This window comes from Neoarius graeffei, chromosome 11 (assembly GCF_027579695.1).
Source record: "Neoarius graeffei isolate fNeoGra1 chromosome 11, fNeoGra1.pri, whole genome shotgun sequence".
Classification (NCBI taxonomy): domain Eukaryota; kingdom Metazoa; phylum Chordata; class Actinopteri; order Siluriformes; family Ariidae; genus Neoarius; species Neoarius graeffei.
Genome location: NC_083579.1, coordinates 51,453,424 through 51,478,630, shown reverse-complemented (window position 1 = coordinate 51,478,630; position 25,207 = coordinate 51,453,424). Strand labels below are relative to the sequence as shown.

The 25,207-nt window shown below is 42.5% G+C and overlaps 1 protein-coding gene across 14 annotated transcripts in view; it reads left to right on the top strand.

The window, feature by feature from the left end:
• Positions 1 to 25,207, top strand: part of dnmt3ab (DNA (cytosine-5-)-methyltransferase 3 alpha b) — a 102,467-nt gene that overhangs the window by 54,706 nt on the left and 22,554 nt on the right. For 6 of the 14 annotated variants that reach the window (XM_060934117.1, XM_060934120.1, XM_060934118.1 and 3 more), the window contains 8 exons: positions 14,439 to 14,777; positions 15,133 to 15,291; positions 15,498 to 15,605; positions 15,720 to 15,876; positions 17,615 to 17,764; positions 17,974 to 18,018; positions 19,471 to 19,550; positions 24,371 to 24,483. In XM_060934117.1, coding sequence (XP_060790100.1) covers positions 14,439 to 14,777; positions 15,133 to 15,291; positions 15,498 to 15,605; positions 15,720 to 15,876; positions 17,615 to 17,764; positions 17,974 to 18,018; positions 19,471 to 19,550; positions 24,371 to 24,483 — 1,151 coding nt within the window. The other 8 variants (XM_060934127.1, XM_060934126.1, XM_060934125.1 and 5 more) reach the window with 8 other exon arrangements.

The window sequence follows — 25,207 nt, the reverse complement described above, 5'->3', positions numbered from 1 at the left end:
GTGAGAGAGATGGACAGAATAAAGGACTAAAGCACTACTGCAAAGGTCACTTTAGGTGGAACTGAAGCACATGATCTGTCACCACTGTCAGTAGGGAGTCAAATGGCATTTTTTATTTAATGGAGGAAACCATATAAAGCAACTCATAGCTTAAAGGTAGACTGCCTTTCAGATTTTTCAAGTTTAGGTCATAAAAAGAATTTTCCCTGACACCCAATTATTTTTGTTTAATGGAGTGAAAACTACTGAATTCGAATCACAGACTTCCATTTTATTCTTTTTTTTAATAGAACAATTAATGAATTTAGGGCCACATGGCCCGAAATTCTCCGCTATTTCTTCTCACTTCACCATGATGCAATACAAGATACTATGTCATGCATCATGTGGTGTGCTATCCCCGTTTGCGCAAGGCGTTGTGGGATACAAATTTGAAACAAGAGAGAACAATGGCAGACATGAGTGTATGAACGAAACTGGAAAGACCGACTACAGTAATGGAAAGTGAGAAGAAAAGACGTTATGTTGTGAAGGAAAGGAAACGCAGGACCAAACTAAAAAAATATCGGCGGTCAGCGAGCACCTCGGTGTGATCAGCTGTTCGTTTAGCGACAGAATGATGTAACTGTCAGTGCACGGTCAAAGTAAACCTGTAGATGGCAGTAGAATGCAACACTGGATGCCAGTCGCCGTAAAACCCTAAAGATGAAGAGGAAGACGATAACTAAGGTAAGCATGTGCATGCGCACACGGAATTCCTCTGTCTGCTTGACTGCGTGAAGCGAGCGATTTCACGCACGTTATTTGCTAGGGAATCCCCTCAAATTAAATAACTTCCCAGCCATAGAATGGCCTGTTTTTTTTTTTAAGATATTACAGAAATATACATATATCACAATGACCAAATTTCAGAGGGAACTACACTACCGTTCAAAAGTTTGGGGTCACTTTGAAATGTCCTTATTTTTGAAAGAAAAGCACTGTTCTTTTCAATGAAGATCACTTTAAACTAATCAGAAATCCACTCTATACATTGCTAATGTGGTAAATGACTATTCTAGCTGCAAATGTCTGGTTTTTGGTGCAATATCTCCATAGGTGTATAGAGGCCCATTTCCAGCAACTATCACTCCAGTGTTCTAATGGTACAATGTGTTTAGCCTGGCTAACGCGACTTCAAAGCTCTCTGAGCATTTGGTCTGGCCAAGCTATTAAGCCAAACCGTTTCCCAGAGCCCGTGGTTGACCCACCTCCCTGAAATGCCTCAGTTTGCTACTGGTCGAAGCCAGAAAAGGCTGTGACGAAGCTTAAACCAATCACATCACTCTTTCCTCTGACGTATGCGACGCGACGGAAACTGCTTGAGTAACTGGTAGATTAAACTCTTACCGAAGCTGGTCGGGAGCAAGGCGAAAACGTCCTTCCTTTCAATAAATACCTCCAGGGCTGCTCTTTGCTCCGTTTTCAATCAGAACTTCCCTTTGAATGCTTTCAATATAGCATCTACTGCTGTAAACAATCTATGGCTTCCAGTCGTAGTTCTACTACGTCACTGCCTTGAACACGCCTCTACCCAGGGCCGTTGGAGATGCTCAAAGTTGATTGGTTCCCGATTTTTCGGGAGCTTGGAAATGCTGTAGATAGCCTGCCTGGCCAGACTAAGCTCAGAACAGGCCCTCATGTTGCGTCACGCTTAGGATGGGCGGGCCCAGGCTACAATGTGTTTGCTCATTGCCTCAGAAGGCTAATGGATGATTAGAAAACCCTTGTACAATCATGTTAGCACAGCTGAAAACAGTTGAGCTCTTTAGAGAAGCTATAAAACTGACCTTCCTTTGAGCAGATTGAGTTTCTGGAGCATCACATTTGTGGGGTCGATTAAATGGTCAAAATGGCCAGAAAAATGGCTTGACTATATTTTCTATTCATTTTACAACTTATGGTGGGAAATAAAAGTGTGACTTTTCATGGAAAACACAAAATTGTCTGGGTGACCCCAAACTTTTGAACGGTAGTGTAAACTTCACCGATTTTATGAAATTGAAAGGCTGTCTACTTTTAATTATAAAATAAATCTTGGACATCACTGAATATGAGGCAGCCATGGCCTAATGGTTAGAGAAGCAGCTTTGGGACCAAAAGGTTGCTGGTTCAATTCCCTTGACCACCAGGAATGGCAGAAGTGTCCTTGAGTAAGGCACCTAACTCCCAACTGCTCCCCAGGTTGCTCTGGGTACGTTGTACGTCTGCTCTGGATAAGAGTGTCTGCTAAATGGCTGTAATGTAATGAGTATCACATGGTAATTAAGTAATATCACAAATGCTGCTGTACTATATTTTGGCACATTCGTGTGTCGCCATGAGGCTGCCGGTAATCATAGCCATGCCAACATTCAGCATAACAGCCCAGTTGTGAATGCGATATTGCTTTTATATAACAGTTATATTAAGAAGAAATTAATATCAAGTAACTGATATTTCCGACAAGACATGGACAAATATTTTGTCTATTATTGCACCGTCAATGGAAATAGCTCCCAGAGGCACAGCTGGTCAGAGCCCTGTGTGTTGCCATGGTAATGCACAAACTGACCGACAGCCTGTACCAAGTGTAGTAACGGATTTACTGTAATGAACTATTGCTAGAATTGGAATTTGCAAGCACAGACAAGCGAATCATCCAAATAGTGAAATGTCCCAGTTATAATAAACATCATGACTCCCGATCAATCGGCACATGACTAATCAGATTAGTGGACCATAACTAACTGATGTAAGGGGATACATTTATTAGGGATAAATGCTTTAATTCACGTGTTTAAAATCTTTATTTTTCCGTAAAGCTGCTTTGCGACAATGTCTGTTGTTAAAAGCGCTATCCAAATAAACTGACTTGACATGTGTAATTATAAATATTAATGAGCAAGTATTTCAGGGTGGATTTCTCCTTTAAGAAGATCATGGCGTATGCAGTGCTCTTTGAGCTTGTAGGGCATCTTTCCAAAGTTTTTCCAGTCTTTTGCTGGCAAGAGACATTTTTTCCTTCTAGTAATGTAGGGTACAGTGAGAGCCTCCGAGTTACATAATTTTCTGTCTCCATGGCAACCAAAAGGGGCCTACTATTGGATGACATCCCCCCCTAAGCTTCTTCCCTACCCCCTTTGCCCTTTGTCAAAGAAGGACTGAGGAGAAGCCATAAAAATGTCAGGGCAGCTGAAAATACTGCCAAATTAGCAGGATACGCAGTTGTCTCGTGATCATCGTAACATTCCAGTGCAGCAGGCACCCACATGGACGGTTGGGATTATCCGTTGGGTCAAGCCAGGGTATGTTTTCTTCCGCTCTCTCTGGGTAAGCATTTTATAGAAAAGCCCATATTTGTTGTTATTCAGCTTGTTTTCCAAAGCTCTGTGTTGTCATGCTTTTGCGCACCTCTCAGCTCAAAATAGTTGAAAACACATCTGACTGGGAGTGATGAGCTGCTTCGTCTTCCAAGCTAAGAGTTACCAGTGTAGTGAGTCGAGTTTTGTTAAAGTAGGACAGTAGTTATGGTGTAAAAGTAGCGCCTGAAGAGAATTGAGAATATGAGTGAAGTCAAACATGTTTTTGTTTCAATAAGTCTGCAAGTTTACAGTCAGTTCTTCCTTCCCACCCATTTTTTTTTTTTTTTGTCTTCACTTCTCCCCGTCCCTCCTCTCTCCTATGGAAATGAACCCAATACTATGGATATAAGGGTGAAGATGAGGTTTGCAGCAAGTTTCCAGCGCTCCTTGCAAGACGGCCTCCTGGCTGCCTGCCAACACTTTGCAAGTCCTCTCTAGCCAACCAGAATTCCTGTCGACAACCACCTGACCCTGAATTCCCAGACAAAGAAATGTTCATGCTTTCTATTTTTTTCCTTGCTCTTTTTTTGAGTGGTCTCCTCTAACCCGAGAGTGGGGGCAAGGGAAAAAAAGCCTGAGAGACACACGTTGGATTTAAAGTGCTGAGCGCAGGCGTGCATGGGTAGGTCGGCTGAGTTGTTTGTTGTTGATAGCGCCGGGTGTGCGTGCGTGTGCGTGCGTGCGTGGGGGGTGGGGGTGAGGGTGCTGTGGTGGTGGTGGGGGGGCAGCATGCAGGTTTGAGTAGACTGTGCTAAGGGAGGAATTATGCTGACTTCAGGTATTTCCAGGAGACTTGTTATGGACCATCTGCTCTTGGTGGCTTAAAGGAATCCCATCTCTTTCAGTTCAGAGAGGAGGGAGCCCATGCGTTCGCTGGAGTCTGCAGAAAAAAAAAAAGTAGACTTGTTTGACTGTATGTAATCGCAGGGGATCGCCGCATGCTCAAAGTATTTCCTGTTTCAGTGTCTCCGCTGCAGTTTCTTTCAAAGTGTCTGCTGCCATTTTGCAAAAACTGCAGAAGTTTAGATGTTATATGCTGGTTGATTATGCTTTCTTTTTTCCTGTGTCTGCTTAAAGCAACAAGCTGCAAAATAGTGCTCTATTTTCTGCTGAATGTCAGAGTTTTGGAGGAAAATATGTCTTTTAGTGCAGTTGTTGTTGATTTAAGCAATGCTGATAAGCTTATCTCTTGCTTTGGAGACCGGGAAGAAATGATATACGCATGTAAATATTATCTTTCACCCTGGCTTGTGTCGAAACGGAAATATGGTGCCTGTCTTTTTAAGAATATGCAAATGGAGAGAACGAACCCAGTGAACCTGCATGGCGTATGCACACTGCCAGAGCTGTGGGTCAAGGCTAGCAGCACAAACACAGCCAGGCTTTTAGTCCTGCCTGGCTCTTTTAAGCTTAATATTTTTGGCAATTATTAAGCAGTTATTAGTGAAATGACAGAATTTGAAGACAAAAAACACGATTTTTGTCCATGTAAGGAGAAAGGAAAAAAAGAGCGAGTGTTTGAAAGCACTTCTTTATTAGAGCTTGGTTTGCTTTCTTTTTGCATGGCTGACCTCTGTAAGGCTCCTAATTGCTGGAGCTCTTTAAAGACTTTCCACAATGGAGGCCAGATGCATCCTCTGTCCTGTGCTCTCCAGAGGCCAAGAAGTGAGGACCCTTTGTTCAGCCCCTCACAGAGGTCACGTCAGAATATACGCAGTTGTCATGATAATGATGACGGCAATTCATACTCCACAGGAATGTCACATTTCAATTTCACACTGCCAGAGGAAGCACTGAACAGCTTCTCCAGGGCATCTTCTTTGTATTGTACCGAGCTTTTACATAAATGACCTGTTTGGTGTGCAGTCATTGGTGGTTTCTCACTAATTTTGTCGTCCTGAAAATGCACCGAAAATAACGCTGGCTATAATTCAAATCTTAGGTTTATATTAATGTGTTCATTATAAGGTTATCATATGGTACATTTATCACAGAAAAATGTATAATCGTTAATACGGTGATGTTTTCTGTAAGGAGAAATTTATTTACAAAAGGAGGAGTGGCCAGTGTTACGCTTTGTAGCAGTTCATAAGTTTTCAGCCATGGAAAAGTAGACCGAGGAGTTTACGCCTTTTGGTTTCTGAGTAACATGAATAGCTGCATTTCTTTTCATCGTATTAACTTCAAGTCTGGTGAGGGAACGACTGTTTATGGCTACCGTTCATGTAGATGATATCAGGAACTAAGGCCCTGTCCACACGGCAACGGATTCAGGTGAATCTGATAAAATTGTTTATCGTTTCGGCCTGGCGTCCACACGGCACTGGCGTTTTGAGTGCCCCAAAACGAAATCTTTTGAGAACGGGTTCCAGAGTGGAAAAATCTGGCAACGGCGCCGTTGCGAAGTCGTCTGGATGAGTAGAACGGATTTGTTTACGATGACGTCACAACCACATGACTGTCAGTGCTTCACGCCGGGTAGAAGTGTAACGAACTCGATGCGAGTTGTCAACAAATCCTATAACTTGGCTCATGAAACGCGCTTACAAAATATTTTCACTGCTTTCCAAAAACAAAAACAATCCCGCCAGCAAAAATGGGGAAAAAAAAGGAGCGATCTCACCTCTTCAGATGTTGGTTTAAGTCCGACAATACATTCCTCAAAAAGGGCGTAGAAGAACAAAGTAATCCATCAACGTGTAGCATTCAATTTATTCCGGACCATTAAAGAATTCTGGAGGATATCAGAATGTTGGCGTACCGGCTTCCATCTACCCCCATTCATTCCTCTTTCCGCGTCTTTCGTTTTACGCTACTGATTAATAATCAAAACTTTATGTGGCTGATGCTACAGAAGAAGGGGTTTATGCGCATGCGTCTACTTCTTCTATTGTTCTGGTGTCTCCGATGGGAACCGTCTTACAGCGCACGTAGAGGTGTGGCATGTGTATTGCATCGTTTTCAGCAAGCGTTGCGTTGCCATATGTACCTGATATTTTACTGATCCGTTACCCATGTGGACGCGATATTTAAAAAAAAAAATCTTGTTGTCGTGTGGATGAAGCCTAAGTTGTTTCGCAAATGCTCAGTCGCACTAAATGTAACTCTAAACAGTTAAAGATACAGCATGTTCATGAATAAAAGAAGTTTGTAATTGTTGACAAATTCTTGATAGACAAAACAATTTGGGACATTCTGTTAAAGAAAAATAACAAACTTTGGGGTGGTAACAATAACTCTGCGTTGCGTTGTGCCGCGTCACACCACCCAGGCGCTGATTATTATCTTATAACAGCATGCAACATTTAATAATTATTCGCTGAAGGCGATGTGAATATCGGTGAATAATAACCAAGGTGAAGTCGAGGTTATTATTCACCGATATTCACTGAGCCCGAGGTGGATCATCGTTTTAGTATAAATACACAGGTGATTTATTTAAAACAACTGTATTAAAAATAATTTATTTCAGTTTTCAAAAGCGACATGCAAAGTGTCACTTGTGTCACTTATCTGTGCCGACTCGCATAAAATACTTTGTTTCGAAATGGATAAAATAAATCACAATTCCACCTTACCTTGGAATAGTTTTAGACCAAACTTTGTAGCATCTTTAGTGCTTTTAGGAACAGCATTTTCTTTCATAATTTGTAATTCTTCCTCACTTACAGTGACAAAGCAATTGGCCGCCATTTTGCCAAGTTGCTGGAGGTGATTATCAAGAAATAGTCTCAATTTCTCGACCAATCAGAGCGAGCGATTTCCTATAATCATCTCCGTATTTATACTAACATGTTTTATTATCATGTTTTATTCCTTACTTTTGAGATTGCAGTAAAACAATGTGAGATAATGTAAGCTTATTAAGCTGATTTCTAGACATGTTTATTCGCTTCAAGCTTTTCTAGAAAGAAACAAAATTATCTGCAAATAGAATGAGACTATTATTTTTAAATTTTAATTTAAAAAGTGTTTGTATGTGGCTTGGTCATGATCTAGAGATATAGAGAAATCAGATGCTTGAACTATCGCAACATAATATGTGTAGGATGTAAATGATGATTAGTTTATCTGCTTGGGCATTCAAGAAAAAAGCCAGATATGACATTTTAACGACTAGTGAAAGTGACCGGTTTAGTCTCATATCTCATTTTATTTACGCTGACTGTATGCAGAAATGTTTGCTCGTTTTGTTTTTCATTGCCTTAACCATTTCAGACATCAACCATAAATTACCAATTGACCATAATTTCCTGTAACCTCAGTTATATGACTACCTACTATCTGTAGTAGAAACCACCTGTGGCCTGTGCTGTGACCTCTGTAGTGTGCCTGAAAACAGTGGAACCTCCAAGTGTAGGTCACTTCACTTCCTTCCTTTATCTATTAAAGATACTGACTGCAAAGTCATCTGAACTTTTTTAATTCTTTTCTTGTGCATGGCCTTTTCCCATGTCCCGCAAGAACAATATGCAGACGAGATGTGGTCGTTTTGATGTGTTGAGGGTTGCTTTTCTCCATTTTTGGGACCGTTTTCCTACCTCTTAAGCTAGACAGTATGGGCCTATGGAAACAGCCGAACACGAGGAGCTTGAACTAATTATCATAACTATGGAACTGTGTCACACCAAGATGGCGACGCGTGCAAAACATCGTGACTCTGCATCGATGTCGGAGAGTTTTGAGTCGGAGGGATAATTTGTGGTTTACATTCATGAATAGATCCGTGAAGCAAAAGACGAATGTACAGTATCTCTTCTCTGTTACTGCTTTTGCGTTCTCGTTTCTCATCTCATTATCTCTAGCCGCTTTATCCTGTTCTACAGGATCGCAGGCAAGCTGGAGCCTATCCCAGCTGACTACGGGCGAAAGGCGGGGTACACCCTGGACAAGTCGCCAGGTCATCACAGGGCTGACACATAGACACAGACAACCATTCACACTCACATTCACACCTACGGTCAATTTAGAGTAACCAGTTAACCTAACCTGCATGTCTTTGGACTGTGGGGGAAACCGGAGCACCCGGAGGAAACCTACGCGGACAACATGCAAACTCCGCACAGAAAGGCCCTCACCGGCCACGGGACTCGAACCCAGGACCTTCTTGCTGTGAGGCGACAGCGCTAACCACTACACCACCGTGCCGCCCCTGTTCTCGTTTCTTTATCTGTAAAATCAAAACCTTAGGTGTATACCTGTAACTCCATACTCAGACTCACCAATCCAAGACAAGCGCTGCAAATTCTGTCAGATTTCGCACCTGTTTCATCCTTCTTTCGATTCCAGGAGTCGGCCTGTCCCTTCACGAAAATTCTTGCGGACAACCTTTAGGTTTCCATCGCTTTTCTGGCATGCTTTCTAGCGGATTCGCTTTTATATTTTCCTTTTCTTTTCCGCTGGCTTTTAGCTGGCGGGAGAGCGGAGTCCGCCATCTTTGCCTATGCCGACTTGTTCTGGTTAAAAGTAGGTCAAACACACCCCACAGTGGTCACATGATATTGTTGCTCACTTGCTTCGGCAGTCTCCAGAATCGTAAAATGTGGGATGCGTTTTATCTCGGCAAAACATTTACACATAGGATCCACGACGTGTGCATCAGCGCAACTCCTCAGTTTCAACTCAAATCACCGTGAAACATCTCAAAAGTCCGACAGCAGCAAATAGAACATTTTTGCCCAGAATTCAACTTTGCAGTCAGAACCTTTAAAATCCATGGTACACTGCACTAATATTACTTTGGAGACACAACATGAAATTATAGAGATAGCATTCATTGAGGGTGAGCAAATTTTGTTCTTGTGTGTGTGTGTGTGTGTATGGTATTGCCTTGGGGATGTTCTTGTCATCCAGAGAGCAGGCTGGGCTCCATTATCAGAATGGATTGCCCCGTTGCCTTCGTGGGCCTTTCGTTACTGGTTTTGGCCCATGAATACAAAGAGACAAGACAGTTATGATTTGAACAACTCCACCATGTGATTGAGTGTAGTATGGAAAAAAAGGCTTGCGGTCTCCTCTTTCATCAGACATTAGCCTGTCTGTGCTTTGTCCTCTGATCTGTTGCTGCAAACCAAAACTAAATCGAATTTGGATTGATTTATTTTGTTTGTGATGGCGTCAGTAGTGCTTACTAGTTGATCCAGCAGTACAGACAATTCCTTCGTTTGCTTTCTGCCTCACACACGACCTGTGGCACAGATGCCTTGGTCTTGCCAAAGCTGTCAGTGGTGTGTGTGTGTGTGTGTGTGTGTGTATGATAAAGACTGTACTGTACTGTACTTCCATAACCCTCCATGCCTCCCCTCCTCCTCTCCTGTGATTTGGAGAGTCAAACTCTTCCTGCAGTGAGGCCCCTGAGCAGGGGGCATTTACAACTGGGAAAATGTCCAGAAACAAACCCCGACTTCTTATAGCCACCTCACGCTTCTTTACTTCCCAGCGCTGTGAGCAGGGGGTGTTGGGGGAGTTAGTTTTCAATAGATTTTCTAGATAAATAACCCCTTCCTTTCCTTTGCTGGAAAAAGTGGGCAAGATAAGGGTCTTTGCAGAATTTTCCCATTACTTAATTCTTAGTTCAGCGGGCAACAAAATGGTGTTGTTTTTCCAACGTAAGACGTTTTTATGCCAAGTGCAACTTCACTCAGTCTGCGATATTTCCTCCTTATAGGTGTGGTTTATTGTATCATATATAAATTCTCTACTATCCCGAACAATAATGAACAATCTAGGAGGTTCAATCAGTACAGGGAGCCCGAGCAAATATTTGGATTAGATAAAGGCTTACTGTAGACTACAGATTATTTTTAAAGCATCCATGTGTGTCTACCTGACTTGAAGCACCTGGAATTTGTAGGGATACAATACCAATATACATGTGCACGTACAGACAGAGCTGCTCACAAAAGCCTACAGTCTCTGTTGAGGGCCTGCCAAACATTTAAAGCATATGGCCCTAGTGCTTTGAAGCAGCCAGAGAAGCTATACAGATATTTATAAACTAAAGTGGAGGCCACATGTTTCTACTCCACATCATCACCCCCTCTCTTCTTCTTCTTCTTCTTTTTCTTCTTCTTCCTTTCTCTCTCTCTCACCACTACTAATCAAAAGTTTGACTATACTAACAGATTAACTATATATTTTCCTTGTCTTGAAAACATTTTGATAAAGTATTGTCGTTGACCCCCTCACAAACTTTCTTCCTAATTTAGTTATAGCCACCTCCCACTCACAGACTATTACACGGCAGCTACCAACCATGCAGGGCGAAGGCTATCATGTTCATGCAGTGTCGGGGCTGTGTAACACACTCAGGGAAAAGCGCTACCCGCCCACCCTCCGCATGATGCATGAGCTCACAGACGGCCATGATTAACTAGCATCACTGTAATTGACGGGAGAGAGAGAGTGGATTGCCACCCCTCCCTTGCCCCTTTTCCAGCCCAGTTCCAGGGCTGGTTCGGGGCCAGTGCTTAGTTTGGAACCGGGTTTTCTGTTTCCACTGACAAAGAACTGGCTCCGGGGCCAGAAAAACCGGTTCCAGGCTAGCACCAGCTCTCTGCTGGGCCAGAGGAAAGAACCGCTTATGTCAGCGGGGGGGCGGAGTTGTTAAGACCGACAACAATAACAAGACCGCGAAAGATCGCCATTTTTAAGCAACGAGAAGCAGCAGCTGTACAAACGCGAAGTCATCCATTATTATTATTGTTGTTGTTGTTGCTGCATTGTTTTTGCTTCGATATTCGCGCCAAGGTTTATGCAAACGTAGCGACGTAACTGACGTATACAGCGACGTAATGACGTATACAGCGACGTAATGACGTGTCTTCTCTTAGCACCGCGAGCGATGGAAAAGCAAGCTGGTTCTCAGCTGGCTCGCAAGTTGAACGAGTTGTGAACCAGCACCAGCACTGGCCCCGAACCAGCCCTGGAACTGATTTGGTGGAAAAGGGGTACCTGAGAGCACGGTCCAGTTTTGCTCTCTTGAGCTCCTGGCCACGGATGGCTATGGCATCATGCACAACACAGCAAATGCTCAGTCAACTGTCTATAAGTAATGTAAGTCACTGAGGATAAGGACATCTGCTAAACGCTGTTATTCTAAAATAGTAAAAATTAAGAAAATCTCAGTGTTGGTGTGTCCAAACATTTGACTCAGTGCTCCTGGCTTCACTTCCTCTTGTGGATCTGTGTGATTGTAAATATACAGTCATCCCCAAACCCCGCCAAAAATCCTTATTAGTTATTGTCGAGAAATTCTGATAGAGAAAATGTAATATTTTGCCTATTTAAAGCACGCTGCTATTTATATTGTACTTGTTTAAGTTCACCTGAGTGTTTTGATTAGAAACTCATAAATGTTCATCTGTGATTTCCTGTTTCTCTAGGGTGTAAATATGATGTACACATTCATCATTCATCAACATGGAGATTTCACAAATGAAGTAAGACAAACGTTTGTTAAGCTTCATAAAACAGGCAATGGCTCAAAAAAAAAATACAGAAGCTACATGCCTTAAAAACAGCTCGTATCCGCTGTTGGGCAGTAATTAAGAAGTTTAAAACAACCGGAGCTGTAATGAACCTGCCTGGAAAAGGATGTGAGAGTATTTTTCCCTAATGCACAATTAGTAGGAGGTTAGAGAAGCAAAAATTTCTCCAAGCATCACAGTTGGAGATTTACAGAAGCATTTTGGGGTCACTAAGTCTCCAAATCTACAATTAGACACCACCTCCATGCTAACAAACAATTTGGAAGGTGCGCCAGAAGAAAGCCTTTTCATTCTAACCACAAATGTAAACACCTGGAGTTTACTAGTCACGACTGGAACTTTTACAGGAACTGGGTTCTGTGGTCAGAAGAGACAAAAATAGAGCATCTTGGCAACAAACCCTCAAGGTGGTTTGGCATTAAATGAAGGATGATCCCCTTTGTAAAGTACAGTAAAGGATTTGTGATGAATTTGGGTCTGGGTATCTGTTTTCCCTCCAGAGACTCTGGGAATCCTGTTAGGATACATGGCATTATGGACTCCGTGAAGTAGTAGGAAACGTTAAATGAAAATCTAGCTGCCTCTGCCAAGGAGCTACAACTGGGTCTTGCTTGGGTCTTCTAGCAGGACAATGAATCAAAGCATACATCCAAATCCACACAGAATTATTAGAGAATCATCCCAGTCCTCTGACCCCTGGAGGACCTGGAGAGGAGTCTTCCTGCTCTCTGTTCTCCAATCTCATTAAACTTTATAGGAAAAGACTCAGTGTTGTTATTTTGGCAAAGGCAAGTCATACAGCACTAAATACAGGGATAGCAATAACTATGGTTTTGTTAGAAAATATATTTTTGAAGGGTTGTTTTATTTTCTTGTACTAAATTTACTTCAATTAAAGGTTATTATTATTCATACAGGACACTTTTTCGATGGAATAAAAACATTTTTTTTTTTGCGGTCCGGTTTCCATCAAATCGTGCACTCTGATTGGCTCGCGAGCAGTCCGGAATCCTACGATCCAGGCCCCGGTTACGGACCTTTGGCGATTCGCTCGTTCACAACAACAACAAACATAGTAGCAATTTTTTGTCAACATTTATTTTCGCATTTCTCAGTATAATCGCATTAATTTTACAGCATGGATAGCGATAACGACAGTGTTCACAGCAAAAGCGAATTTTACTACCCTGATGGGTTTCCCTTTCGGGCGCTCTCATTTTCTGTTAGAATTTGGTAAAGAAAAAAATAAATATATTATTTACCAGCTTAAGGTTGGTCCGTATCATGAAATACCGTGACTTCGGCCTTGAAAATACTGGCCTTGGCCCAGAGGCCTCGGTCAGAATTTTCAAGACCTCTGTCACGGTATTTCACGATACGGACCGACCTTAAGCTGGTAAATAATATATATGTATTCTATTCCATTCTAGCGGGTTTCATTCATTTGGTTTGATACCATGCAATATTGTTAGCATATCGCTTATCCGACGTGTATTACGTCACTCCACCAATGGAGAATGAACGTTGAATATGGGTTACGATATTGCATGCTTCGTTACATACGGAAGATTTTGAGAGAATTTTGAAAGAGAAAGATATGTTGAACACCTTAAAGGAATTTGTATGTAGTATAATAATAATAATAATAATAATAATAATAATAATGGCTTTTTTTCATGGTATATCAGATATATTCCATTCAGCCAGCATGATATTGAACGAGTCTTCGACTCGTTCAATATCATGCTGGCTGAATGGAATATATCTGATATACCACTCAGAGCCATCCAATATTATTTAAATATTCATCTATTCAGTATGACACTAAACCGATTAACCACCAACAGTTATCTAACTTTTTACCCATCTTTATCAAGGGTGCCAATAATTCTGGAGCTTACTAGATGTAGTGGGTGAAAATAGAGGAGGTGAAACAAAAGGGAAATGCCTTTTTCCTCCTCCTTTCAAACTTGCCTTGGCCAATTTACATCTGTGGTGATTGAAACCTGAGATGGTGTTGGGTGCTGGCAGCAGAAAGGCATATAGCTATAAAAAAGATTCACGTGAGTGGCTAAACCATAGAGAAAGCGAGAGCGAGAACAGAGAAACAGAGAGAGGGGTTGCAGAATGTGCACAGCTGTTGGGGATTTTCTGTGAGCAGCTTAAGTCACGGCTTGGCTCGCGTCCTCTGTTGTTGACCTAATGAGTCCGGTTCGACAAACTCAGTGAACTCTGCACCATGCTGTTTTCCGTGCACCTCAACCACAACAGAAACGTCATGGCTTCAAAGGGGCCACAAATGGCTTTCTGTTTAGGGGATCGGGGGATTGTTTCCATATTTTTCATTTTTTGACCTTCCTCAGTCTCAGAAGGGAGTTGCTCATTCTTAATCAAGAGGACTTTAAATATTTGCTTCGGCATGTGGGATTACTGTAGTGTAAACAGACCTAGTGATTATCATCATGGAGCCGCGTCATTCTCAGGAGGGGCTGTCAAAGCAAGTCTGCCTCTGCTGAATGCACTTCACCTCTCTCTCTCTTCTCTGTTCCTGTCCCACGTGCTGCAGGCAGAGAAGAAGGCCAAACTGGTTTCCATAATGAACTCGATGGAGGAGCATGGAGAGGTGGAGGCCAAGCCTCAGATGGCCTGTGGCACCATCAACAGCTCACTGACCACTGCACCACCACCGCCGCCGCCACCACCACCGCCACCACCAACACAGCAGCAGCTAACCCAGGCTCTTCCCAAAGCTCAGCCACAACCACAAATACAGCCTACACCCCAGCAACAGCAACAGCCTACAGACCCAGCATCTCCTACAGTGGCCACCACGCCAGAGCCAGTGCCTATAGGGGATGGAGACAAGACCTCACCAAAGTCCACTGACACAGAGGCTGAGTATGAGGTAGTGGCACATCTTCAGCAAGTGTCCACTTGTCACTGTCAGGATAATTGTTAAAGAATGACAAATCGAAGCATGATTGTGGATTATTGCATCTAATTTTGGAACAGAATTTAATATGCTATTGATCAAAATCTGCCAGGCACATCTGATTGAGTACGTTTCTTGAGATATGGCTTTCTGCCATATTTGTTCCTAAGAACTGCTAGCTATTATAGTTTTATGATATGTATAAAATAGTTGCTTGTTACCGTGTAGGAATGATGAAAGCTTTAGCAACTAGAACAGAGCAGATAAGCCACAGTTTAATACAGAACTCCCTGTGGACTGGATGATGAGGTCTGTGTGGCTTGTACAGGATGGCAGAGGCTTTGGCATTGGTGAACTGGTGTGGGGGAAACTGCGCGGTTTCTCTTGGTGGCCTGGACGCATCGTCTCCTGGTGGATGACCGGTCGAAGCCGAGCTGCTGAGGGAACCAGATGGGTCATGTGGTTCGGTGATGGCAAATTCTCTGTGGTATGTATTTCAAGTCATCAATTATGTTCATTCATCTTCAATCATGGCTTTATCCTGGTCAGGATCTAGAGCCTATTCCAGGAAAACTGTGCATGTGTTTCTAAATATGTTACGGGAAAATATTTGAAATATTAAAATTATATTCCCACGAGTGGCGCATCACCAACCGTAGTTGAAATTGTGTTCCAAATATCCCTTGTTTTTAGGTCTGTGTTGAGAAATTGTTGCCTTTGAGTTCCTTCTGCAGTGCTTTCCACCAGCCGACTTACAACAAACAGCCAATGTACAAGAAAGCCATCTATGAGGTGCTACAGGTACAGCTTTAAACTCTCAAGAGCGCATTCACCAATGGGATTGTAAATAAACTTGTGTTTAGTGTTATGCAGAAATGTGACCAGAACACCCGACTGCTGAAATTATATGTTCAGGTAGCCAGCAGTAGAGCAGGAAAAGTATTCCTCACCTGTCCTGAGAGTGACGACACTGACACCTGTAAGTCGGTGGACATGCAGAACAAGCAGATGATTGAATGGGCCATGACAGGATTCCAGCCCACTGGCCCCAAGAGCCTGGAGCCTCCAGAAGGTAAATGCTATTGCCATGCTCTTTTGAAAGGGAGTATGTGGTTAAAAGGCATTCCTGTACAAGTGAAGACACATATCTGACGTGGAGTCAAATTCTTGGTATTTGTTGTATATTTTGTTTCTCAACCTTGTACATTAGGGTGCATCAGTTGCCCCCTAAAAATGAAAAGTTCCTCTGATCATGATGCATTTTTGTTTTTATGTTCCTTTTGGTAAGAAAACACACTGGGTGAAATATTTGGACAAAATTCAAAAGTTTAATGGTGGCACCAGGAGCTCAAAGTTATAGAAAAAGCTGCTATTTTATGACTTTTATGACAAAATTTCGATCACTTTTCATGAAACATTATGGCACCTATTAGTATACCAAATATCTTATGGCCCTTTTCCACTACCCTTTTTCAGCTCGCTTCAGCTCACTTCAGCCCGACACGGCTCGCGTTTCGACTACCTCAGAACAGCACGACTCAGCTCGCTTCAGCCCTGCTCAGCCCCCAAAACTCGCACGGTTTTGGAGTGTGGCTGAAGCGAGCCAAACCGAGCTGAGTGAGGCTGGGGGCGTGAGCAGACACTCCCCTGTGCACTGATTGGTGAGGAGGAGTGTCCTCACATGCCCACACACGCCCCGCGAGCACGCTGGGATCTGTAAACACCATAAACCCGGAAGAAGAAGAATTACGAGAATTTCTGAAGCCTTATGCGCCTTGCCTCATCTATACGCTCTTGCCAGTATCTGTTGGCGTTGTCGGTGACAACAAGCCACAGAACCAAGACCAGCAACACTAACGACTCCATGTCCTCCATGTTTATTGTTTACTATCCGGGTCGTGAGACTACCGATTAAAAGATCACTGATGCCACTGTTTGCACCGCTTAACGACATCACGTGACGTCCACCCACTTTCGCTAACTCCACCCAATGTGTCCACCCACTTCCAGCTAGCATGGTTCAGCGCGGTTGTAGTCGAAATGCAACTCCAACAGCCCCACTCAGCTTGACTCAGCCCAACTCAGCACGGCACGGCTCAGCCCAACTCAGCCGCGTTTGTAGTGGAAAAGCGGCATTAGATCCACATTTTTAGTACATATTCTAAATATATTATCAAGCACAGTTTGAGTTTTAGCTGTTCATTGAATCATTGTTCAACTACTTTTAAACAATACAAATGTATTATGAATCACATTAATGCTTCTCAGTCCCTTGCAAAGGTTCTTAACATGATCTCTGGGTCACAAGAAATCAATAAATGGAGTCCAACATTGTGATTCAAACCTTATGTGAAAACATAAAATAAGCGTTTTTTGGCAAAAAATGAACCTCATGGTGCCACCATTAGACTTTTGAATATGGTCAAAAAATTTTACAGGATGTCTTTATTGGTGAAAAGGAACACCCAAACAAAAATGCATCAGATTTTATGAAAGTGAGGGCAACTGATGCACCCTATTGTACATGTATGTTGTTGACCAAACAATCTGAGAGATGTGGTGCTGCATACCTGATGTGTGTAATGGTTCTTAGGGATCTGCAAAACTGATCTAGTCTTTTTTTTTTCAACTGTATTCAAATCAAAGGGCTTATCCTGAAAGCCCATGTACACTCTGGTGTTCTGGAGATAAGTGCCTTGGGTTTAATATCATTACTCTCTGACTAGCTAATTCACGTAGTAGCGTTCTGTTGTTATATGATTCTCCAGTCTGTTTTGATTGATCTGATTTGTTGAGCCGGCCTTTTACAGAGGAGCGCAACCCATATAAGGAAGTGTACCCGGAAATGTGGGTGGAGCCTGAAGCCGCAGCCTATGCGCCCCCACCTGCCAAAAGGCCTCGTAAAAGCACAGGCACAGAGAAGCCCAAAGTGAAAGACATCGTTGATGAAAGAACCCGAGGTGAGTCAACACAGTAACCCAGGGGCATGGAGTTCACCGAGTTCATACACACAAACGTAAACACACACCTCTCATATCAGCACACGCCTCTAATCAGGATCATCAGCCTCAACTGCTAAGCTTTCCAAAATAAACATCAGGTTGTAAACATTACATAGGGAATCAGATAGTCCTAATTACCATTTCTTTTCTGCTTTTTGTTTTTTCAGAGAGGCTTGTGTACGAAGTGCGCCAGAAGTGCAGGAATATTGAAGGTATTTATTTATGATAATGTCTGCTGACTAATAAAGCGTTTCCCATGAACTCTAAGGGCTGATTTATACTTCTGCATTCATGCCAGGACGTTTTGCACAGACGCTCATACACGATGAAGGATTCATGCTTACACGCAACGTGAGTGTGTCCTCTAGGAGACGCTGTCACATGATACAAACCAAAATTTTGCATTTTAGACAGTGAAGAAGGACCAAACCCATGTGAATCCTGTGTTTCACTGTAGGGATAATAAACAGAAGATAGCACGGGCACAACTTTGTTCTGAGAAGTGCTGGGGGGAAAAAATAAACCTCACGTTTTGATTCATTAAGTGAATTCTTGCTGAAATCATGTCTGAAGTGTTTTAACTTGTCTGTCTTTAGCATCTCTTGTATTGAAGCACTTCAGTTTAATTAGTGTTTTAGTCATGATTCTGTCAGTCACTGATCGACGGATGCTTTAGTTTTTATTTGGATTGACTTGCTGTGGGGGCGGCACGGTGGTGTAGTGGTTAGTGCTGTCGCCTCACAGCAAGAAGGTCCGGGTTCGAGCCCCGTGGCCGGCGAGGGCCTTTCTGTGCGGAGTTTGCATGTTCTCCCCGTGTCCGCGTGGGTTTCCTCCGGGTGCTCCGGTTTCCCCCACAGTCCAAAGACATGCAGGTTAGGTTAACTGGTGACTCTAAATTGACCGTAGGTGTGAATGTGAGAGTGAATGGTTGTCTGTGTCTATGTGTCAGCCCTGTGATGACCTGGCGACTTGTCCAGGGTGTACCCCGCCTTTCGCCCGTAGTCAGCTGGGATAGGCTCCAGCTTGCCTGCGACCCTGTAGAACAGGATAAAGCGGCTAGAGATAATGAGATGAGATGAGACTTGCTGTGGTTTACATGACCTACACTGTGCGTTTACTGGGAGTCTGTTAGAAAAAAGAGCAAGTTAAGTGTGTGATCCAGCAGGATTAAACTAGCGAGCTACAGTCTAGCAAACTACAACCTTTACGAAGCCATACACATTATATAATACACTTATGTTAACACAATATCATGACTGTAGTTTTCTGTAAACAAATCCATTAATGTGATCATATCACTATATGTGAAGCAAACATGAAACGCTGGGGGAAAACTTGCTTGCACTCACTGATCAGAGTTTTTATTAAAGTTTATTAAAGTCTGAGAAACTCGCACAGGGAATATTTTCTTAAACCGAGATTTTTACAGAGTATTTTACATGCATTTCTGTCCCAAGCTGTTTTAAGGTTTTTAATGGACCACACTTTCAGAAAGCAGTTTCGGAGCGCGAGCTTGTCAGTAGAAGACAGAAAGTAGATAATCCATTGGAGGACTGCGCACTAGCACACCTCTCGTACATACTGTACACATTAACCAGAAGTATAAATCGGCCTTAAGACACTGAAATCACACGGGACCTTACCTTCTCCTTATTTTTTCACAGACATTTGCATCTCTTGTGGAACCCTGAATGTTTCTCTTGAGCATCCACTCTTCAGTGGAGGAATGTGCCAAAGCTGTAAGGTAGAAGCTAGCTTCTTGTTATCAGCCTGGTGTCCAGCCACCAATCATACAAAAAAAGGGTACTAAACTGGAATTTTTTTTGTCTCTGGGGTGGTATTCTTGTATCTTTCTTTTCTATCTTTGTGTCTTCCCCCTGCAAATGTCACTCATTTTATTTGTCATATGCACAGTATGCCAGAAACAGTTATACACTGAAATGCTTGTGGTGAGGCTCTGTAAACTCGCTAAGGCACAGATACAACAGAAAAGAACCCACAAACCTTCTTTAAGAGAAGAGACGAGACAATTTCAATAAATACAAACAACAAATAAAAGCAAAATGTGGATATACTGTATCTTAAAAAGGTACAGGTAAAAGAAAAAAAGTGAGGTAAGAGATACATACTAAAAGTATAAAAGGGTGTACAATGGTGCTTGAAAGTTTGAATTTAGAATTTTCTATATTTCTGCATAAATATGACCTAAAACATCATCAGATTTTCACACAAGTCCTAAAAGTAGATAAAGAGAACCCAGTTAAACAAATGAGGCAAAAATATTATACTTGGTCATTTATTTATTGAGGGAAATTATCCAATATGACATATCTGTGAGCGGCAAAAGTATGTGAACCTCTAGGATTAGCAGTTAATTTGAAGGTGAAATTAGAGTCAGGTGTTTTCAATCAATGGGATGACAATCAGGTGTGAGTGGGCACCCTGTTTTATTTAAAGAACAGGGATCTATCAAAGTCTGATCTTCACAACACATGTTTGTGGAAGTGTATCATGGCGCGAACAAAGGAGATTTCTGAGGACCTCAGAAAAAGCGTTGTTGATGTTCATCAGGCTGGAAAAAGTTACAAAACCATCTCTAAAGAGTTTGGACTCCACCAATCCACAGTCAGACAGATTGTGTACAAATGGAGGAAATTCAAGACCAATGTTACCCTCCCCAGGAGTGGTCGACCAACAAAGATCACTCCAAGAGCAAGGCGTGTAATAGTTGGCGAGGTCACAAAGGACCCCAGGGTAACTTCTAAGCAACTGAAGGCCTGTCTCACATTGGCTAATGTTCATGAGTCCACCATCAGGAGAACACTGAACAACAATGGTGTGCATGGCAGGGTTGCAAGGAGAAAGCCACTGCTCTCCAAAAAGAACATTGCTGCTCATCTGCAGTTTGCTAAAGATCACGTGGACAAGCCAGAAGGCTATTGGAAAAATGTTTTGTGGATGGATGAGACAAATAGAACTTTTCGGTTTAAATGAGAAGTGTTATGTTTGGAGAAAGGAAAACACTGCATTCCAGCATAAGAACCTTATCCCATCTGTGAAACACGGTGATGGTAGTATCATGGTTTGGGCCTGTTTTGCTGCATCTGGGCCAGGACGGCTTGCCATCATTGATGGAACAATGAATTCTGAATTATACCAGCGAATTCTAAAGGAAAATGTCAGGCCATCTGTCCATGAACTGAATCTCAAGAGAAGGTGGGTCATGCAGCAAGGCAACAACCCTAAGCACACAAGTTGTTCTACCAAAGAAATGGTTAAAGAAGAATAAAGTTAATGTTTTGGAATGGCCAAGTCAAAGTCCTGACCTTAATCCAATCGAAATGTTGTGGAAGGACCTGAAGCGAGCAGTTCATGTGAGGAAACCCACCAACATCCCAGAGTTGAAGCTGTTCTGTACGGAGGAATGGGCTAAAATTCCTCCAAGCCGGTGTGCAGGACTGATCAACAGTTACCGGAAACGTTTAGTTGCAGTTATTGCTGCACAAGGGGGTCACACCAGATACTGAAAGCAAAGGTTCACATACTTTTGCCACTCACAGATATGTAATATTGGATCATTTTCCTCAATAAATAAATGACCAAGTATAATATTTTTGTCTCATTTGTTTAACTGGGTTCTCTTTATCTACTTTTAGGACTTGTGTGAAAATCTGATGATGTTTTAGGTCATATTTATGCAGAAATATAGAAAATTCTAAAGGGTTCACAAACTTTCAAGCACCACTGTATGTTTGAGGGTACCACCCCACACACAAAGAATAGTACAGTTTAGTACCCTTTATGTACGAGAGTGAAGATTAATCCTGTGAATTAGAATCACTCTGATCCTGTTCCAAAATTATTTGTAAATAAGCGCATACAGTATACACTCACTGAGCACTTTATTAGAAACACTATACCATCCTGGGTAGGGCCTCCCTTTGCTCTCAAAACAGCCTCAGTTCTTTGTGGCACGGATTCCACATGACATTGGAAACATTGCTTTGCGATTCTGGTCCATGTTGAGATGACTGCATCAAACAATTCCTGCAGATTTTTCAGCTGCACTTTCATGCTGGGAATCTCCCTTTCTATCACATCCCAAAGCTGTTCTATTGGATTCAGAGTCGGTGATTGGGAAGGCCGCAAAAGAACATTGAACTCATCGGCATGTTCATGAAAAAAGTTTGAGAAGACTTTTCCTTTGTGACATGCTGGAAGTAGCCAGTATAAGATAGTAAATTGTGGCCAGGGAGGGATGCACATGATCAGCAACAATACTCAGATAGGCTGTGTCATTCAAGCGATGATTGGTGTAAACAAGCCCAAGGTGAATCTGAACAGAAATCGAGATTCATCAGACCAGGCTACGTTTTTCCAGTCTTTACCTGCCCAGTTTTGGTGAACCTGTGCACACTGCAGCCTCAGCTTTCTCTTCTTAGCCGATAAGTGGAACCCAACGTGGTCCAATGCTGTTGTAGCTCATCCGCTTCAAGATTTGACGTGATGTGCATTCTGACATGTTTTCTGCTCACCACAATTGTACAGAGTGTTTATCTGGGTTACTGTAGCCTTTCTTACCCCTTTTCCACCAAATCAGTTCCAGGGCTGGTTCGGGGCCAGTGCTGGTGCTGGTTCACAACTCGTTCAACTTGCGAGCCAGCTGAGAACCAGTTTGCTTTTCCATAGCTCGCGGTGCTAAGGGAAGCCACGTCATTACGTCGCTGTATACGTCAGTTACGTCGTTGTATACGTCACTACGTCGCTACGTTTGCATAAACCTTGGCGCGAATATCGAAGCAAAAACACGGAAGAAGCAGCAGCAGCAACAACATTAATAATAATAATGGCTGACTTCGCATTTGTACAGCTGTTGCTTCTCGTCGCTTAAAAATGGCGATCTTTCGCGGTCTTCTTATTGTTGTTGGTCTTAACAACTCCGCCCCCGCTGACATAAGCGGTTCTTTCCTCTGGCCCAGCAGAGAGTTGGTGCTAGCCTGGAACCGGTTTTTCTGGCCCCAGAGCCAGTTCTTTGTCAGTGGAAACAGAAAACCCGGTTCCAAACTAAGCACTGGCCCCGAACCAGCCCTGGAACTGCTTTGGTGGAAAAGGGGCATCTGTCAGCTCGAACCAGTCTGTGCCGAGTTTCCCAAAAGCATCATAGCACAAAGATCATCGTTAAATGGTCGAGCGAGCAGCACAATGGACACTCTCTCTCGTAGTTAAGCTGCTCCTAGCATTAAGAGGCTTTTGGGAAACCCACCATTGGCCATTCTCCGTTGACCTCCCTCAATAACAAGGTGCTTCCATCTGCAGAAATGCTGCTCAGTGGACGATTTTATACTGGTTTATTTACCTCTGTCCGTATTTCCGTCCGTCCAAAACACCCTTTTTCTCAGCAACTACAAATCATAGGTACTTGGTACCAAACTTCAGCTTGGGGTTCTATACTGTGTATACTGTTTTCAGGTCTGTCGCACATCGACTTCCTGTTTACCGACTGAATGTGTTTACGAAACATCTAGTGTGGATTTACAAAATTTTCCTAACATTTTTCTCAGCAACTGCAAATCACAACTACTTGATATTTAGTGCCGAGCTTCAGCTTGGGGTTCTATACCATGTATACCGTTTTCAGGTCTGTCGCACATCGACTTCCTGTTTACCGACTGAATGTATTTACGAAACATCAAGTGTGGATTTACAAAATTTTCCTAACATTTTTCTCAGCAACTGCAAATCACAACTACTTGATATTTAGTACCGAGCTTCAGCTTGGAGTTCTATACTGTGTATATCGTTTTCAGGTCTGTCACACATCAACTTCCTGTTTACCGACTGAATGTATTTACGAAACATATAGGGTGGATTTTGACGCTATTTCAAGAAGCAAAATGCTATTTCAAAATGACAGTTTACCAGGATGTGATGTGAAATCCCTGGGGAGAACACTGCTCTTTACTTACTTGTTTCAGGGTTAATTATTTGTTGAAGTCAGCATTCATGATAAATGTCTTGTTCCTTCGATTGCTTGCATTTTGATATAAGTGAGAGCAGGGGGGGAATACGTAAGTGAGCAGTAGCTCACAATTTATCTTGTTTTTTTCTTATTTATTGTACCATTCTTGGTAAACTCCAGATACTGTTGTGTGGGGAAAATCTCAGGAAATCAGTAGTTATACAAATACTCAAACTAGCCTGTCTGACACCAACAATCATGTCACGGTCAAAATCACTGTGACGGTCCCCCCCCCCCCCATTGTGATGGTTGATGTGAACATTAGCTGAAGCTGCTGGCCTGAATCTGCATGATTTTATTTATTGCACTGCTACCGTACGATTGGTTGATTAGATAATTCCGTGAATGAGTAGGTGTACAGGTGTTCATAATAAATGCTCAGTGAGTGAAGATTTGACTCTATTACATATGACTAAATCGCATCAACAATGCTATTATAGTCATCTAATAAAATAAACAGTACACTATAGGTTTGTGTATTCGCTCAACTGTCCACAGACAAACACAAGCTTTTTTTTTCATTAGCGTGTAATGTTGTGTTACAGAACTGCTTCTTGGAGTGCGCGTACCAATATGACGACGACGGATATCAATCTTACTGCACAATCTGCTGTGGAGGAAGGGAGGTGCTCATGTGTGGAAACAATAACTGCTGCAGGTGTAACTGCCACAGACGGTTCAGTTCATGTCAATGCATCATCTTACTGTTCTTTCATAAAGTTAAATGAATATAGGGACGCATCGAAGCCATTTTTTCAGCCCGAGTACATGATTTTTGGGACTCCGTCAGTACTGCTTCCGTATCAATACTTCTGTGTGCTAGCAATGAACTACTTGCGTTTAAATTTTTATATTTGACGTGTTATGGTGTTAAAACAGTATCTTGAATAGAGAGCGCGATGATGGACATCCTGAGCACACAGAGCAATATCAGCAAGTGTGGTCAGTAAAAAAACGAGCGCAAAAAATGTTGAAAGAATTGCGCCTTGATTTCGGAGCGAAGTGTAGACGCTGGTGATTGAGGGGGAAAGAAAGTGCACGTGCTTAATGGTCATAGAACTGAAACGCTGTCGCATGTGACAGTTTCAAATACCCTTGTGCCAGTTCATGACCATGATTTCGCTGACACTGCTCCGTGTGCTCATGGATGACATCCTTGTGCTCTGTATTAAAAGGTACTAATGTAAACACCATAAGACATTGTAGGTTTATCTTACTTTTTGTTTGGGTTACTTGTATTATTGGACGATGATGTCGTACCTCGTTTCGATAGTTTATTTGGTCTGTTTTTGCTTTGACTGCCAACGTTAATAATGAAATACTTCCAGATCATGGAAATGTTGTGATTTGTGTTTATTAGCATGGCAACCTACAGTCGGGGA